We start from the raw sequence: 19,398 nt of genomic DNA on the forward strand, positions 1-19,398 counted from the left end.
ATTTTATTTTAATTTTTAATAAAGTTTTTCTTTTCTTTTCTTTTTTTTTTTTTTTTTTCCAGACAGAGTCTTGCTCTGTCACCCAGTCTGGATTGCAGTGGTGCGATCTCAGCTCACTGCAACCATCACCTTCCGAGTTCAAGCAATTCTCTTCTGCCTCAGCCACCTGAGTAGCTGGGATTACAGGTGCCTGCCACCACTCCCAGCTAATTTTTGTATTTTTAGTAGAGACGGGTTTTCACCATGTTGGCTAGGCTGGTGTCAAACTCCTGACCTGAAGTGATCTGCCCACCTCGGCCTCCCAAAGTGCTGGGATTACAGGCATGAGCCACCATACCCAGCTGGTAACACCATTTTACGTGATACATGCCTGATTCCCACAGGATAACTTCTCAGGACGAAGTCTAAAGTTAACTGTATGGCTGCATTGGATAAATAGCTCAAAAGTTTAGGTTTTGTTGGTGTTTAAAGCCTCTGTGGACTAAGCACAGTGGCTCACGCCTATAATCCTGCACTTTGGGAGGCTGAGGTGGCAGGAACGCTTGAGGCCAGGTGTTCAAGATCAGCCTGGGCAACATAGTGAGACCCTGTTGGGATGGCATGTACCTACTCGGGTCCCAGCTACTTGGGAGGCTAAGGTGAGAGAATCCTTTGAGCTCGGGAAGTTGAGGTTGCGGTGAGCTATCATCAGTCACACTACTGCAGTCCTTCCTGGGTGAGAGAGGGAAACCATGCCTCTTAAAAAATAAAATTATAATTAAGAAAGTCTCTATAGTTTTATCAAAGTTAGTAGTCTTTCATATGGAGAAATGCAAAATTTTAAAGTAATATTTGGGATGAACTGGAGCAATAGGATTCTGTGATCTCAAAATTTCTTAAGAATCCAAGGCAAGCCCTTTTCCTGCACAAAAGCACAAATGGATATACACCTACTTGGAAGGAGTGTTTTTAGACTTTTCTGAAGCCCACCGTGCACCTCAGGCAATAGGGGACTGATAGAGAAATTCCTTTTGTGTCCAGACCTCACCGTCATCAAGTACCTCCTGGTGTGATGCTGTGGTTTGGGGAGATCAGGCCTCTCTCTTCCCAGATGATTTCCATTTAGACACTCAGAATTGAGCTGTATGGCCCCCAGTTCCTTTCTTTGGAAGATCTCAGGCCAAGTTGACTGGGCCTTGGGCGCCACTAGACACTGAGCTCTTTAGAAAGCCTTTCAGGTCTATTTGCTGCTTCTATTTGTTCCTAAATAAATAATTTACAATGAATAGATGGGAGTTTTTCATGACCCATTTTTATTTCTTGTTTACAGAGAAAATGACAGAGTGGTCATGGTCAATGGCACCCCCATGGAGGATGTGCTTCATTCGTTTGCAGTTCAGCAGCTCAGAAAAAGTGGGAAGGTCGCTGCTATTGTAAGTACTGGGTTTGCTTTCAGCTTGCCTTAATAGCATTTTGGTTTTTTGCCCAGAAGAAAATTACCCCTTGCTTTTAAGCATTTGACAGAATTACATAACCTAGGGACCGCTGTTCTTGGATCCTCAGTACTTTTGGAGGGGTGTGAAGATATGTGTAAGTTATCTTCCTACTTTTCCTTGTGTCTTCTCCTGAGGCCAGTGATTCTCTGATCTGAGTTAGTTTGCCTTAGGAACCAAGTTAGGCAATTATTCCCTAAGAGAATTAGCTAGATTCAGAATACTGGTAAAATAGTATTAATTTAGAAAAAAACTTTCAGCTCAAAAACTCACTTGTAAAGGCCCAGGCAAGGTATATTATACCTTCATAGACTAAGAGTTTCATTAGAAGACTGTCTATAATCTTCATTCATCTATTCCTTCATTCATTCACTGGCTGAGAATCAACTGTGAGCTGGATGCCATTAGGCCCTGGGGCCAATCTATGTTGCAAGATGTGTTCACTCCAGTGGGGCAGGTAGACACACACAGTGAGAATGGTAATAAAGTGTGCTTAGGAGCAATGCTAGTAGGCATATACCCACATATATGGTTGTGTGTGTGTGTATTTTTTTTTTTTTTTTTTTTTTGAGACAGAGTTTTGCTCTTGTTGCCCAGGCTGGAGTGCAGTGGCACGATCTTGGCTCACCACAATCTCCGCCTCCTGGGTTCAAGCGATTCTCGTGCCTCAGCCTCCCGAGTAGCTGGGATTACAGGCATGCACCACCACACCTAATTTTGTATTTTTGGTAGAGACGGGGTTTCACCATGTTGGTCAGGCTGGTCCCGAACTCCCAACTTCAGGTGATCCGCCAGCCTTGGCCTCCCAAAGTGCTGGGATTACAGGCGTGAGCCACCTCACCCGGCCACATATATGGTATTTAATGTTTTTCACCTTTATATTATGAAGATTTCAAAGAAAAAGGAAAGTTGAAAGATCAGTGTAATAAACATTTATCTTCTAAAATATTACTATTCTGCCATCTTTACTTGGTCTCTGTATGTATATAAACACTCATGTCTTTCTGGCCAACCATGCGAAGGAAAGTTACAGACATGACAGTTCATTTCTACTTACTTCACATGCATTTCCTATGAATGAGGACATTCATCTATATAATACTATTATCCGATCTAAGAAAAGTAATAATTTTACAGTATTATCTAAAATCCAGTCCATATCTCAGCATGTCTTTTTCATTTTTAGAGATGGGATCTTGTTGTGTTTCCCAGGCTGATCTTGATCTCCTGGGTTCAAGCGATCCTTCCACCTCAGCCTCCCAAGGTGCTAGGGATTACAGGTGTGAGCCACCATACGCAGCTCTCAGAATGTCTTTGATATGTGTTTTCTTCCCTATCCAGGATCCAAAGTTCACTCATTGCATTTAATCATTATCTCTTTAGTTCCTTTTAATCTAGAAGGGTTCCTCTTTCCCTTGCCCCTCTACCCCACCCCCCACTTTAAAAATGACATTGGGCCAGGTTCAGTGGTTCACGCCAGCACTTTGGGAGATGGAGGCAGGCAGATCACCTGAGGTCAGGAGTTCGAGACCAGCCTGGCCAACATGGTGAAACCCCGTCTCTACTAAAAATACAAAAATTAGCCAGGCATGGTGGTGTGCGCCTGTAATCCCAGCCATCGGGAGGGTGAGGCACGAGAATCGCTTGAACCTGGGAGGCGGAGGTTGCAGTGAGCTGAGTACAGTCCAGCCTGGGCAACAGAGCGAGACTTTGTCTTAATAATAAATAAATAAGGCATTGACTTTTCTTCCTTAAAATTTTAAAAATTTATGCATAATGCATAGTTATAGGGTGTGATTAATTTAATACATTAATATGATTTGTAAAATTCAGATGAGATTGGGCACATTCAGGATGGTATGGCTGTAGACATGATTTGTAAAATTCAAATCAGTGTATTTGGAATATCCATCACCTTAAATAATTGTCTTTTCTTTATGGTGGAAACGTTCAGATTATTCTCTTCCAGCTATTTTGGAATGTACAGTAGATTCCTGTAAGCTGTAGTCACCCTACCGATCTAACATTAGGTCTTATTTCTTCTATCAGACCATATATTTGTACCCATCAATCAACTTCTCTTTATCCGCCTTTGCCCCCTTGGCAGCTATGTATAGAATGTCACGCTTTCTGGATTTTTGTTTTTTGAGTTTTATAACTTAGTGATTTGGGCCTCTGAGACTTTTCAAACTTGAGTAGAAGCAGATTTTGGAGGTACTATTTTATTATTACCTTAATTCAAGGCCCTGTACTCAGAGCTTCACCGTCATTGTCCTATTCTAACCCTGTGAGATTTTTATTGTCCGTTTCCGGATGAGGAACCTGAACCTTAGTGAGTCGGCAGGGATACGGTTTTCCTGAAACCAGAACCAGGGCTCTTAACCACTGCCTTCTCCACATTGAGTTGTGATTGTCCTGCGTCGACACTGAGTTTGTTTTGACAACAGGTGGTCAAGAGGCCCCGGAAGGTCCAGGTGGCCCCACTTCAGGCCAGCCCTCCCCTGGATCAGGATGACCGGGCTTTTGAGGTGATGGACGAGTTTGATGGCAGAAGTTTCCGGAGTGGCTACAGCGAGAGGAGCCGGCTGAGCAGCCATGGGGGGCGCAGCCGCAGCTGGGAGGACAGCCCGGAAAGGGGACGTCCCCATGAGCGGGCCCGGAGTCGGGAGCGGGACCTCAGCCGAGACCGGAGCCGTGGCCGGAGCCTGGAGCGGGGCCTGGACCAAGACCATGCGCGCACCCGAGACCGCAGCCGTGGCCGGAGCCTGGAGCGGGGCCTGGACCACGACTTTGGGCCATCCCGGGACCGGGACCGTGACCGCAGCCGTGGCCGGAGCATTGACCAGGACTATGAGCGGGCCTATCACCAGGCCTACGACCCAGACTACGAGCGGGCCTACAGCCCGGAGTACAGGCGTGGGGCCCGCCACGATGCCCGCTCTCGGGGACCCCGAAGCCGCAGCCGCGAGCACCCGCACTCACGGAGCCCCAGCCCCGAGCCTAGGGGGCGGCCGGGGCCCATCGGGGTCCTCCTGATGAAAAGCAGAGCGAACGAAGGTAGGCATGCTTGATGTAGGAAGAAAAGCACTGTTGTGATATGAATAACCTTTTTTTTCTTAATTTTTTTTTCCCCCGAAAGTGTTGCTGTCATCCAGGCTGGAGGGAAGTGGCGTGATCTCGGCTCACTGCAACCTCCACCTCCCGGGTTCAAGCGATTCTCCTGCCTCAGTCTCCTGAGTAGCTGGGTCTACAGGCACCCGCCACCACGCCCAGCTAATTTTGTATTTTTAGTGGAGACAGGTTTCAACATGTTGGCCAGGCTGGACTTGAACTCCTGATTTGAGGTGATCCGTCCACCTGAATCTCTCACAGTGCTGGGATTACAGGCATGAGCCACCACGCCTGGCCAGGAATAGCTACTTTTTTTTTTTTTTGAGACGGAGTCTTGAGTCTTGTTCTGTTGCCCAGGCTGGAGTGCAGTGGCGTAATCTGGGCTCACTGCAACCTCCGCCTCCCAGGTTCAAGCAGTTTTCCTGCCTCAGCCTCCCTAGTAGCTGGGATCACAGGCGCGCACCACCATGCCTGGCTGATTTTTTTATTTTTAGTAGAGACGGGGTTTCACCGTGTTGGCCAGGCTGGTCTTGAACTTCTGACCTCAGGTGATCTGCCCACCGCAGCCTCCCAAAGTGCTGGGATTATAGGCATGAGCCACTGCACCTGGCCAGCTAACTTTTTTTTTTTTTTTTTTTTTTTGAGACAGAGTCTCACTGTGTCACCCTGGCTGGAGAGTGCAGTGGCATGATCTCGGCTCACTGCAACCTCTGCCTCCTGGGTTCAAGTGATTCTCCTGCCTCAGTCTCCAAAGTAGGTGGGATTATAGGTGCCTGCCACCACGCCTGGCTAATTTTTGTATTTTCAGTAGCGACAGGTTGGCCAGGCTGGTCTCAAACTCCTGACCTCAGGTGATCTGCCCACCTTGGCCTCCCAAAGTGCTGGGATTACAGGTGCGAGCCACCGCATCTGGCCGAGCTATCTCTTAATTGCACTTAACCAGCATTGTACCCAGCATTGACCTAAATACCTAACACCAATTAGTTCGTTTAATCCTCAGAACTACCTCATGAGGGAGGACTCTTGTATCTCCATTTTATAGACAAGGAAACTGAGGCACAAAAGGTTCATTGACGTACACAAAGTTGTGTCATCATTGGAAGAGCCAGGCTTCAGAATTTTGGCTTTAAACTAGGAAACCCGTGGTTCTCAAAGCAGTACATCACCTGGGCACCCCTTAGAAATGTGGACTCTCAGGCCCAACCCAGTCCCACCGGATCAGAAACCGTGGGGTGGAGCCGGGTGCAGTGGCTCACACCTGTAATCCCAGCACTACGGGAAGCCGAGTTGGGCGGATGACTTGAGGTCAGGAGTTGGAGACCAGCCTGGCCAACACGATGAAACCCCATCTCTACTAAAAATGCAAAAATTATCTGGGCGTGGTGGTGGGTGCCTGTAATCCCCACTTCTCTGGAGGCTGAGGCAGGAGAATAGCTTGAACCCCGAGGGGCAGAGGTTGCAGTAGCAGAGATCATGTCACTGCACTCCAGCCTGGGTGACAGAGCGAGACTCCATCTTGAAAAAAAAAAAAATAGAAACCATGGGGTGGGCCCTCAGAGTGTCTGTGTTAATAAGCTCTCCTAGTGGCCTTGCTGCATCTCAAGTGGAAAACCACAGTGGAGGACAGTACTCCGCCTAATCATTGTTGAGTTTCTGCGCTATGCAAGGGGCTATGTTGAATATTCTTTTACATAGTCCTCACAAGAACCCTGTGTGTTAGGAGGCTTCGTTTCTGTTTTTTTTTTGTTTGTTTTTTTTGTTTTTTTTTTTTTTGAGACGGAGTCTCGCTCTGTCGCCCAGGGTGGAGTGCAGTGGTGCGATCTCGGCTCACTGCAAGCTCCACCTCCCGGGTTCACGCCATTCTCCTGCCTCAGCCTCCCAAGTAGCTGGGACTGTAGGCGCCCGCCACCATGCCCGGCTAATTTTTTGTATTTTAAGTAGAGACGGGGTTTCACCGTGTTAGCCAGGATGGTCTCGATCTCCTGACCTCATGATCCGCCCACCTCAGCCTCCCAAAGTGCTGGGATTACAGGCGTGAGCCACCACGCTTGGCCAATGAGTGCATTTTTTAAGAGGATTGAGGAATTGTTGAAAAATGCCAGAGAGATGTTATCACTCAAGCTTGTCTCACTCAGCCTTCTGTTCTGGGCTGTGAGGCTGTTTGACCACTAGGGGCTCGCCATCCATGAAAGTAGCTTTGCCCTTCCCTTATTCCATTCTTGACTATCAGCTTCCTAAAGGACTAGGGCATGAGCCACAGCACTTCTAATCTTTGTGGTAAGATCTGGCTGACAAGTTTACCGTAAATCATTTAAAACTTATTTTAAAATTGACTTCATACCTTTCCTGAATTGTGGAAAGTTAATTTGTTTTGTAATTATAAGATTTTTAGTTTGAACAATAATAAAAAATTTTGTGCCTGTTTTAAAACCTGCTCTGTTGTGGTAGTTTCCTAAAATGTGAACATTTATTCTTAAAATAATGTATTTTTACAAGTTTATTAAGTAAAACCAGAATAGTCTAAGTAGCATTGAAAGTATTTAAAAATATGCATACTTAGTAATTACAATGTTTTTGCTTTTGATAGCAATTCAGAGTCCATAAACTCCCAAAGCTATGCTGGTTTTAGTTGAATGCTTTTTTAATTACTTTGCCTGACTTCTTTACCCCTTTTTTTCACCCACTGAATTCCTTTCAATGCCAAGCTTCATGTAATCTAAAATGCTAGATTTTTTGCAGTGCCTTCCTGTAGACAGCCTCATTGTCAGCAGAACATGCCTATTAAGGTGTGCTGAATTGTTTTTTTTCTCCCCAACATTTTATCTGAAAAGTGTTAATTTGGCCAGGCGCAGTGGCTCACACCTGTAATCCTAGCACTTTGGGAGGCCGAGGCGGGTGGATCACCTGAGGTCAGGAGTTCGAGACTAGCCTGGCCTACATGGTGAAACCCTGTCTCTACTAAAATACAACAATTAGCTGGGCATGGTGGTGGGCACCTGTAATCCAGCTACTTGGGAGGCTGAGGCAGGAGAATCACTTGAACCTGGGAGGCAGAGGTTGCAGTGAGCTGAGATCATGCCCCTGCACTCCAGCCTGGGTGACAAAGCAAGATTCTGTCTCAAAAAAAGAAAGAAAAAGAAAAATGTTAATTTTATAGCAAATAAACATATAACCTTCATCTAGTTTTACCAATTGTTAACATTTTGCCACACTTTCTTTTTCCTCCTCCGTTTTTTTTCTTTCCTTCTACTCCATCACCCTTCCTGTTACCTCTCTCAGTGGGTTTTTTGGTACTATTTAAGTAAGTTGCAGGCAACTCACCTTTACCCATAAATATTTCAGAGGTATCTTCCAAAGATAAGAACATTCTCCTACATCAGTCACCATAATACCATTATAACACTTAAGAAGATTAACGTTAATATCCCTTTCATGTATTATAGTTCATTTTCAGATTGCTCCAAATGATGTAACTCATTCTTCCCCCACCCTCCACTGGATCAGGGACCTATGGTAGTTCATGCATTGCATGTGGTTTTTATGTATCTTTTAATCTGGAACAGTTTCTCTACCTTTTTTGTTTTTTATGGCATTGACTTTTTTGAAGAGTTCAGGCCAGTCATCTTACAGAATTTCCCATATACAAAATTAACTTTTTAATACATATTTTAAAATCGTCCTATAAACCAGACTAAGTTTTTTGAACAAATTGATAACACACGTGTATGTTTATGTGTTTGTCTCCTAGAGTATGGTCTCCGGCTTGGGAGTCAGATCTTCGTAAAGGAAATGACCCGAACGGGTCTGGCAACTAAAGATGGCAACCTTCACGAAGGAGACATCATTCTCAAGGTGGGTAGATGGGGGCAGAGAACGGTAGTGTGCATACTGCCGTTCATAGCCTGCATGTCCACATTCAGCACCAACACAGTGAGACTTAGATCCAGTGAGAGTCAGTGGTAAGACAGAGGTGGCAAGAGCAGCATAATGAGACGATTTTTATCAGAAAAACCAGACATCGAGGGTCGTAACAGTTTAATGTCAGTTTAGAAAACAAAAACAAAAAAACTCCATGAATATTTTCTTCTTTCCTGTTTAAAGTTTAGATCCCTATTCCCTAAACTAAGGAAAGATGAGAAGGAAAGTTGGTGGTATATGAATGCTGAATATTTAATAGGTCTTGTAAACCTCTCCAGTCAGGAAACACGTTCCAGTAGTAAACCAAACCGTTGTCTTGAGCTTGGAAGTTAAATAAATTAGCAGAGTAATTTACACCTGTATTTGGGATCCAGGCATGCAGGATTATATTTAATTTAAACGACAATTCATTTTTATTGAGTCATCCTAAAGCCAATATCTGTTTGAATATCTGAGCAAAGCCTTTACATTTTTAGAAGGGGAAAATATGAATTTTCTACTGTGAATAATTTTATTGCATTTAACATTACCATTCTTTATAAACACAGATCAATGGGACTGTAACTGAGAACATGTCTTTAACGGATGCTCGAAAATTGATAGAAAAGTCAAGAGGAAAACTACAGCTAGTGGTGTTGAGAGACAGCCAGCAGACCCTCATCAACATCCCGTCATTAAATGACAGTGACTCAGAAATAGAAGGTAAAGGAAGAGGAGGCTGTGAGCTTAGCTGGAAGTAAGGAAGGCTGTTGCTTCCCCATTCTTTTATTTAGTGTAGCTATCCAGCTGGAAGTTAAATTTCTAAGGAAAGACCCCTTGAAACCTTAATCCCCAAAGGTCACTGGTTGGTTGTTATTTGCTTATTAAAGTGCCTATTGAAATTAGGTTTCCAATACAAAATTCTGGTGCATTTGCGAACTCTCAGAGAACTATCAATTAGGCAATTGAAAGCAAAACTTGTCAGTAAAAAAATGTGTGTTTGAGTGGTTCAAAGAACTAACCATATCATTTATATATTTGCTAATTGCTTATTGTTTTTTTTTTGAGACAGAGTCTCCCTCTGTTGCCCAAGCTGGAGTGCAGTGGTACAATCTTGGCTCACTGCAACCTCTGCCTCCCAGGTTCAAGTGATCCTTCTGCCTCAGCCTCCTGAGTAGCTGGGATTATGGGCGCCTGCCACCACACCTGGCTAATTTTTGTGTTTTTAGTAGAGACGGGGTTTCACCATGTTGGCCAGGCTGCTCTTGAACTCCTGACCTCGTGATCTGCCCGTCTTGTCCTCCCAAAGTGCTGGGATTACAGGCGTGAGCCAGCAGGCCCAGCCTTAATTGCTCATTCTTTAAAAGTGGCTATTAATATCTCTAATAGAGAAGACAATTTGGAGGATAGCTAAAACAAGTAGATGCTCAAAAAGAATCAAAATGGCTAATATTGTGGCATTCATTAGTTAGCAGTCTGCATCACCTCTTCCCTTTTAAAGAGCTATATTCATTATTTGAATATGAATTATACATAGGATAACATTTTAACCTTGTAAAAATTGCCAATAAAAATAGTTAATCACAGTATATTCTACTGAACCATCTACTGTTGCTTTTATGCAGAGAAGTTTAGAAAATATTAAGTTACGAAGTTGTAAAGCAGACTTTTGTTGATTTTTTTTAAAGGAATTTCTTTGTAAAACCTTAAAACTTAATTCACTTTCCAGTGTATCAGAAGTTGTTGATCACTGTTACGGGTGCAGTGCAGGAAAACAAAAGGAGCATGAGAAGTAATGCCAGCATGTTAGGGGGTTTGCAGTTTATTTCCTTGCTACTCAGTATGTAGTCCTCATCCCCCAACCCCTGACCCCAGTAGCATCTGCATAATCAGGTAACTGGATAGAATTGCAGAATCTCAGTCTCCCCTCAACTGCCCCACAATGACTGCATCCTAACAAGATTTGTATGCACCTTAAAGTTTGAGAAGCATTGGGCTACTTGGGAAGAATTAGTGTATACATCTATGATCCAATAATAGAATTTTGACTCTTCTGTAGCAGCTTTGATGGAAAATGAGACAAAAGAGAAATACACAATTCTAAATTTGCCTTCCCCTTTATTAATTAATGCCTTTCCCTTAAAACGAGCAAGTTTTTCTCCAGGGGAGGACTATTAGACTAATAGCACATTTCCTGCCTACCTCGTTTCCATTTCCCGTGTTTCCTACCCAGAGAATAGTGCAATTTCTCTGGGTAGGAGAATATTTTAAATATTTTATTTAAAAGTCTTTTCTTATTTTTGAAACTAGATATTTCAGAAATAGAGTCAAACCGATCATTTTCTCCAGAGGAGAGACGTCATCAGTATTCTGATTATGATTATCATTCCTCAAGTGAGAAGCTGAAGGAAAGGCCAAGGTAAGATGACATGAATATTCTCTTGTACATGTCATTGTGAATGTACACACATATGTATTTATGAAACTGTTATCTCTTGAGACATTAACATATGACATGTGATTCAGTTCCAGAGAGGACACGCCGAGCAGATTGTCCAGGATGGGTGCGACACCCACTCCCTTTAAGTCCACAGGGGATATTGCAGGCACAGTTGTCCCAGAGACCAACAAGGAACCCAGATACCAAGAGGACCCCCCAGGTGAGCCATTAAGACCACTCAGTTTCAACAGTTGTGTTCAGAAGTGTGTGCTCACACAGCCATAACAGAGTGAAATCATGTCCTTTGCAGCCACGTGGATGCAGCTGGAGGCCATTATCCTAAGCTAATTAACATGGGAACAGAAAACCACATAGCACATGTTCTCACTTTTAAGTGGGAGCTAAACATTGGGTACAAATGGACATAAAGGTGGCAATAACAGAAACTGGGGACAACTAGAGGGGAAACTACTAAAGGAGGAGATGGAAAGGGTTGAAAAACTATTAGGTATAATGCTCACACCTCGGTGACAGGATCAGTTGTACCCCAAACCTCAGCATCATGCAGTATACGCATGTAACAGACTTGGACGTGCACCCACTGAACCTAAAATAAAAGTTGAAATTATACACATATATGTAAATACATAGATATGTATACATATATGTATGCATGTGTGTATATATGTATACAGATATGTATGTACATGTATATGTGTATGTATAAATAAGTGTGTACTTAATTCCAGAGGGTGGCTGAAAGGGAAGAAGGAAATAAAAAATTATATATGGAAGAGGCCTTCCTTTCTCTCTCTCTTTTGACGTTGACAAAATATAAAATAATAGCCTTGTCTAAATGCCATTAGAATTGGTCACACTTTGTCATATTTGATGAGTTGAGGTCATTGTTTTCTCCCATCCTCGATCCTGACCTCTTCCCCCAACCCTTCCCCACCACCCTACAATTATCATCATAATTTTATATTCATAAATATTTAAGGGGAAACAGTATCATTATTGTATGTTTTTTAAGTTGTTAAAAATTCTATGTTCTTGTGCATGTGATTGTACACCTTGCATTTTAGAGGTTCATTTTTTATCTCTTGTATTTTGAGAAACCATTGGCACCTGCTAATACTTCAGAGTTAAACGGCACTTTAGAGACTTCTTTTTGTTTGTGATGACATATATGTCATAGACTTACATTTTTTTGTGGATTTTGTGATTTTTCTATTTAGAAACGCACTCTTGTTAGTCCAGATTGATAACAGTAGATGTTTCTTAACCTACAGCTCCTCAACCAAAAGCAGCCCCGAGAACTTTTCTTCGTCCTAGTCCTGAAGATGAAGCAATATATGGGTATGTATTTCCGTCTCTCTTTGTTTTTCCTTCTTCCTTACAGCTCTGTCTCTGTAACTGAAATCCAGAAGAATGGTGGTTTTTGCCTAGATGGTGATTTTGTACACTGTCAGCCACCTGTAACCAATCCCCATTGGTAGTGCTTATGAGAAAGAGGAATGATTTGTGGGAACAGCAAAATGCGGAAGTGGGTGAACTTTGTGATGTTAATGTTGTCTATTTACCTACCTATCTAGCTACCTTTCCAGAGTGTTACTCTGAATATTTGCGTTTGTCAGATAAATTCACTCCCAAATAGGTGAAGTATTTGTTGCTAAACTACGGTGCCCTGTGGTGACTGCACTGATGTGATGGTCCCAGTGTCAGTCCGTGTGGGGGAGGGAGCAGGAGTGCTGCTGCGCTCTGCACTTGATAATCAGAACCCCTAGTTCAGCAGGGTTCAAGGGCAGCAGCCTCCTGGATTAGGATTCTGCTTCTTTGTACCCAGACTGTGTCTTTATTTGACAAGAATGCAGTGCAAGCGGGCCTTCCTTTGGAAGAATTTTAGCCCTAACTCTGCCCTTTATTTGCTTTCTCATCTTGAAAGAGTTGCTGTAAAGATTCTATAATTCTATGTCTTCACCAGTAACAGGGACCTACTGATACTCATCTCATGGTCCCAAGAAAGATAAAATTGTAGGATATATGAGATAGATGAGAAAAATGAGAGGGCTTTGTAAACTATAAATCACTCTGTAGCTAGAAGAAATTAAATCTCTCATTTGCTAATGTTGTTCTCCCTTTTAAAAAATATCTCCCATCTTTCCTTTCTGAAACGGAACCTATTGCAGCCCTAATACCAAAATGGTAAGGTTCAAGAAGGGAGACAGCGTGGGCCTCCGGTTGGCTGGTGGCAATGATGTCGGGATATTTGTTGCTGGCATTCAAGAAGGGACCTCGGCGGAGCAGGAGGGCCTTCAAGAAGGAGACCAGATTCTGAAGGTAAGAACAGCCCAGCTCTGTTTCTAGAAGTTACTTGTAAGGAGTGCACTTTTCTGGGTGTTCTTTCTGTAAGGGAAGACAAAATGGTTCAGCTGGTGAAATAGAGCAGCTGCAAGTTTGTTGATGCCCAGCATTGAAGTCTCTGTATTCCTCAAATGGGTCCTGTCTTCTCAGTCTTGGAACCCAGAACTCATCCATGTATCTGTGAGAACTGATAGTGTTTCTGCCCTTGCCAAGATTTTATTAGTCTGATTAATGTGAAAATATTGAGACTCTAAGTAAGCACTTACAGGAAAGATTTTTCAAAAAGATCTTTCTGATTTTTGCTTTTTTCACTGTGTTCCCCCTGCCTGCCATCTTTCTTAAGGCAGTGTCCTGAAATTGAACAAAGGTGAGTGGTTGGCATCAGACTGGGTGATTGGAATTTCGTCCCAGCCTCTGATTAGTTCTGTGAGCCTGGTTCACCCTGAGACTCAGGTTTCTGTATCTGTTTAATGGGGATGAGAATACCTGCCTCGCAGGGACTGTGGGAAGATTAGACCAGGTAACACTTACAAGGCACCTAGCAGAGTTCCCTGGCACAGAATAGGAAGGTGAGTGTCCATTCTTTTTTCTTATTGGAAGATAACAAATAGCTGCTATTCAATGTTATTTACATCTAAAATTGTCCAAGAAAGGGAATTCCTGGTTAATCAAATATTGATACTTTTAAAATTACTATGTGTTTGTATAATCTGTTAAGGAATTAAAAAATAACTCAACTTGACATTTTTGTGTGTGTGTGTGTGTGTGTGTGTAGCATTCTTTGTTGACTTCGGAATAAATTTCAAGAACATCAAGTATCTCCTTACAATAAAAATATAGAGTACTAGGGAACTGTTTTTTTTTTTTTTTTTGACAGTCTCGCTCTGTCACCCAGGCTGGAGTGCAGTGGTGCTATCTCAGATCACCACAACCTCCGCCTCCTGGGTTCAAGCAATTCTTAGTCCTCAGCCTCCCCAGTAGCTGGGATTACAGGTGAACTCTTAATTTTTGTCTTTTTAGTAGAGACAGGGTTTCACCATGTTGCCCAGGCTGGCCTCGAGCTCCTGAGCTCAAGCAATCCACATGCCTAGGCCTCCCAAAGTGCTGGGATTACAGGCGTGAGCCACTGCGCCCGGCTGGGAACTGTCTTCATTGGAATTTCTTTCTGCTTCTGCAAACTTGCAGTTCATATATATGAGGTTTTTTTTTTTTTCTTGTTAATGTTAGTAAAAAATCCATATGTAGTAAACTAAGGGGTCTGGTAGGGGCTTCTAGGCTCCAAGGAGAGGGGAGAAAAAAGTTCTAGAATTCTCAAGGAAGCAAGCAGCAAAGTACAAAAGCAGGTGGCCCCCTTCCTTCTTGGCCCTGTTGCAGTAGTTCAGATTTCATTTCTGGAGCAGATGAAGGGCAAACCTTGATCATGAGCTTTGCAAAAGCTTTTCAGTGAAATTCTAGACCCTCCTTGGCCCTGGTCAGGATCTAGAAGACTATGTACCTGCACGAACCTCATGTTGCTGTATGATCCTAGGAAATACCACTCACCAAATGTTACTGATGAAAACCCATCTGAGTGCCAGCTCATACCAGTTTACTCTTTGCATATATGCTGATGAAGGAAAAAGGCATTTTTTCTAACTATTGTGAGGCCATAGGATGATAGCTAGAAATGTGGAGCTTTTGCTCATTAAGGTTCAATGATAAAATATTTTCGTATGTTGAGGGGCTGGGAGATTTTCTAAATTTCCGTGAAGAAAAGTAGTGAATTCACCTAGAGGCTTGGCAGTCAGACCTCTCTGTAAGTTGTTGTTAGATGGGGAGAGTCGCTTTGGTGGATAAAAAGTCATGGTATCAGCATTTATACTTAAGGTGTTTTGTTTCTTGTTATCACCCTGGCAACACGGAAGGAACTCTGGGAACTGGCTTCTTTTGCAGTCATCCCATATGGAGGTCAGGCAATAGGTGGTCCTCATTTCTTGGGTGCGAATAAATTTTCTGTTGACTACAAAAGAAGCTTTCAGTTCTAGAAAGGGGTGAAAAAGATTGAGTTTGCCTACGAGGGCGGAGAAGCTGCTGCACAATACTAAGCTGTGGCTGATACAGGATCCTCTTCAGGCTCACAGCAGACACGGCTAGACCCTGTAGACTACTAAATAGCTAATCAAAGAGGATATTTATTGGAAAGGACTGTTCAATGTAACCTTCAAGTAGAAAAGTGCTGCCCTAGCCTTTTTTCACTTTAATTTGTTTCAATGCTCCTTTTCATGGCCAAATTGAATATATAAAGTGAGCCTTATACACATGCTAATCACTTTATTCTGTTGTGGGGTTTTTAAGTGTGGCTCTTTGTTTTGCAAAGGTGACAGACAGCCTAATGTGTGGAATGAAGACGTGAGCCGGATATGTATATTCCTTATCAATAATGGAGATATATGTGCTTTTGCTTATTCCTACTTGGCTGAACTACCTCTTTGCTTGTTATTTATCTGATAGAGTTGTCATTTCTCTTTCAGAAACTTTTATGGGATGGAAAAGAGAAAAAAGACTTCTAAGTTTGGTTATTAACCATGTAGATTTTTAAAATGTAACTACCATGTGTGCTTTAATTTTGACCATTATAGTTTTTGGCTATCGAAGACTGTGATCGAGACTGATCTAAGGTTTATCTCTTGTGGCCAGAGAGATGGACTGAAGGACTCCCAAGGTCCTCCCACAGCCTTGTGGCCCTGTCTTATTTAAGTAAACAAATATAAGCATATATAGTACATGTGAAAATATACATATGGCTATATGTAGATACAGATGTAGATAAACAAATGGCACAAGAAAGGATACCAAAATGGGATGATTCCTAATTGGGGGACAGAGAGGTACAAATGACAGTACCTTAAATACTAAATACTGTTTCAAAGGAAAAATTAACTCAATTGCTTTAGCACATCACTTTATTTTAAAAGCACCAAATTAGTTTTAGTCTAATGCCGACTTTCACTTAATCATAAATTTTGGCCTTAATTAAGGCCCACCCAACTAAGGATAAGTTTCTTCTTTAATAAAGCATTACTCTTGTGATTAAAAGGATTCTGTAATTGTCAATGACTGAAGAAAATATTTCATAGGAATTTTATATCTTTATTTCTACAAAATATTATTAACATATCAGGTACTTTAATATGGTTTTTGCATTTTACTTATTTATAATTCTGTTTTAAAATAGGCTGAAAGATACAGAACTATGGGCCAGGCGTGGTGGCTCACGCATGTAATCCCAGCACTTTGGGAGGCCTAGGTGGGCGGATCACCTGAGGTCAAGAGTTCGAGACCAGCCTGGCCAACATGGTGAAACCTTGTCTCTACTAAAAATACAAAAAAAATTAGCTGGGTGTGGTGGCGCATGCCTGTAGTCGCAGCTACTCGGGGAGGCTGAGGCAAAAGAATTGCTTGAACCCAGGAGGCGGAGGTTGCAGTGAGCCAAGATCGCGCCATTGCACTCCGGCCTGGGCGACAGAGGGAGACTACATCTCAAAAAAAAAAAAAAACCACATAGCACTATGATTTCAAAATGTCTTGTTCTTTGTGCTACATTTCAATTTTACTTGCTTTGTAACTGTAAGGCTGATGCTCTTTAATTTGATAAATACCTTTCAATTTTATAAACACATGTTAAACACTTTTAGGTGATAGAAGCTATAGGAGAAGGGTAGAATTGGTCAGAGTCTTTATTTGCACACTTTTATTTGAACCAGTTTAAAATTAGTGTAAATGCTGGGCCAGCATGCTCAGTTGTCACAGACCCCAACACTCCCCATGCTTCATACTTGTGTATTACCTTCTTGGCCACCTCTGTGAGAGACTCACAGAAGGGAGATGGATAGAAACAACCACAAGAAATTCTAATGTGATCTGGTGACAGATCCTTGCTTCAATGGCTTAACCTCTAAGGTGTGGTTGGCAGTATGGGGAGGCAGGAAGGTATAGTGTGCAGGCCCATAGCAAGGTGCTGGGCGTGAGGACTTGAATAGTGACATTAAGGACTCATTTGCATCTTGGCTTTGCTCTGGACAGGCCCTGATGAAAACAAACAAAAGGGTCAGTGGCATCTTACTATAAACTTCTCCGTTTTTTCTTTCTTTCTTTCTTTCTTTTTTTTTTCTTTTTCTGTTTTTCCTTCCTAATAGGTGAACACACAGGATTTCAGAGGATTAGTGCGGGAGGATGCCGTTCTCTACCTGTTAGAAATCCCTAAAGGTGAAATGGTGACCATTTTAGCTCAGAGCCGAGCCGATGGTGAGTAAATTTGGTCATTTAGTTTAGTTGGGGTGGGGGTGGGGAGTGGGAAGGATGAGTGAGAGAGGTGTCTTGGTACCAGAATAGGCAAATCTGGGTATTGAAAAATTGAGATGGATCTCAACACCTAGTCCTTGGGCCCTAGGTGTGTGAAGAAAATGTGAGTGCCGTTTAACTTTCCATAAAAATGTTTTCTATGCATGCACTGAAATAATTTTACTAGTTGTGTCAATTTGGAATAAAACTGCCTTCCTGAACAGTGATGCAGCCTTATGTTCTGCCTGGAGTTATTAGTGAGTTTACATACGACATGTGCAAAGGCCATGACTGCTGGCTGGTGCGCCTGTTACCCCTGTCCAATCTGACAAGTTGTTTCACCTTTCCAGGCCTTGTTCCCATCTGTTAAGTGGCTGTTGAGAGTGTCCTCCTTCTCTGCTTCAGAGCTTGATTGGCAACTGTGTTAATGTTCTCCAGAGAAACAGAATGATAGGAGATATTGGAATCAATAGGAAAGAAAGAGATTTATTATAAAGAATTGGCTCACATAATTATGGAGACTGGCAAGTGCCAAGATCTGCAGTGAAAATGGGCAAGGTAGAGACTCAGGAGAGCCAGTGATTTAGTTCTAGTCTCAGTCTGAAGGCCTGAGAACCAGGAGAGCCAATGGTGTAGTTCCAGTACAAAGTCAGGGAAAAGAGCTGATGTCGCCTTTTGAAGGCCATCAGGCAGGAAGAGTAGTTTCCTCCTAATTTTTTATTTATTATTATTATTTTTTGAGACGGAGTCTGGCTTTGTCACCGAGGCTGGAGTGCAGTGGAGCAATCTTGGCTCACTGCAAGCTCTGCCTCCCAGGTTCACCCCATTCTCCTGCCTCAGCCTCCCGAGTAGCTGGGACTACAGGCGCCCACTACAACGCCCGGCTAATTTTTTGTATTTTTAGTAGAGACGGGGTTTCACTGTGTTAGCTGGGATGGTCTCGATCTCCTGACCTTGTGATCCACCCACCTCGGCCTCCCAAAGTGCTGGGATTATAGGCACGAGTCACCACGCCCAGCCTAGTTTCCTCTTAATTGAGAAGGGGTCTGATTGTCATTCTCTTCAGGCCCTCAACTGATTGGATGAGGCCCACTCGCATTGGGGAGGGCGATCTTCTTTGCTCAGTCTACCCATTTATACGTGACTGTCATTCAAAAACACCCTCAGAGAGAGGCATAGAATAAAGTCTGACCAAATAGCTGGTTATTTCATGGCCCAGTCAAGTTGAAATAAAATTAACCATTGCAGCAAGCCGTGAAGCTGGTTATTTGTCCTTGTTCCTGTTGGAGCTGTGACTCCCATAGGACTTGCGCACTGAATGGAAGGAAGGTAAAGGGGAGATCAGAGATAGGAGAAGCTGTGTTGACTGTCTAATACTGTAACTTGTACTAAGCTGAATGCAACAAACGATGCTTTTGTCTTTCAGTGTATAGAGACATCCTGGCTTGTGGCAGAGGGGATTCGTTTTTTATAAGAAGCCACTTTGAATGTGAGAAGGAAACTCCACAGAGCCTGGCCTTCACCAGAGGGGAGGTCTTCCGAGTGGTAGACACACTGTATGACGGCAAGCTGGGCAACTGGCTGGCTGTGAGGATTGGGAACGAGTTGGAGAAAGGCTTAATCCCCAACAAGAGCAGGTAACAGAGATCGCATTCTCACATACCCCTTTTAATCCTTCCCCCTGCAGAAAACTAGAGACCGCCCCCCTTCCCCCGTAAAAGGAAACCCCACATGATGAGTTCATTACTTGTCATCATCTATTTCTTGTTTATGGAGAGTGGCCTGAACTGTAAA

The 19,398-nt window shown here is 42.9% G+C and overlaps 1 protein-coding gene across 16 annotated transcripts in view; it reads left to right on the plus strand.

Annotated features, from left to right (window-relative positions):
- Positions 1–19,398, plus strand: part of TJP2 (tight junction protein 2) — a 133,211-nt gene that overhangs the window by 94,977 nt on the left and 18,836 nt on the right. For all 16 annotated transcript variants that reach the window (XM_009456699.5, XM_063788536.1, XM_063788535.1 and 13 more), the window contains 10 exons: positions 1,310–1,412; positions 3,920–4,529; positions 8,332–8,435; positions 9,050–9,203; positions 10,791–10,899; positions 11,007–11,140; positions 12,213–12,279; positions 13,110–13,260; positions 17,460–17,568; positions 19,031–19,241. In XM_009456699.5, the coding sequence (XP_009454974.3) occupies positions 1,310–1,412; positions 3,920–4,529; positions 8,332–8,435; positions 9,050–9,203; positions 10,791–10,899; positions 11,007–11,140; positions 12,213–12,279; positions 13,110–13,260; positions 17,460–17,568; positions 19,031–19,241 (1,752 nt within the window). The remainder of the gene's footprint in view (positions 1–1,309; positions 1,413–3,919; positions 4,530–8,331; positions 8,436–9,049; positions 9,204–10,790; positions 10,900–11,006; positions 11,141–12,212; positions 12,280–13,109; positions 13,261–17,459; positions 17,569–19,030; positions 19,242–19,398) is intronic.

Source organism: Pan troglodytes, chromosome 11 (assembly GCF_028858775.2).
Source record: "Pan troglodytes isolate AG18354 chromosome 11, NHGRI_mPanTro3-v2.0_pri, whole genome shotgun sequence".
Classification (NCBI taxonomy): domain Eukaryota; kingdom Metazoa; phylum Chordata; class Mammalia; order Primates; family Hominidae; genus Pan; species Pan troglodytes.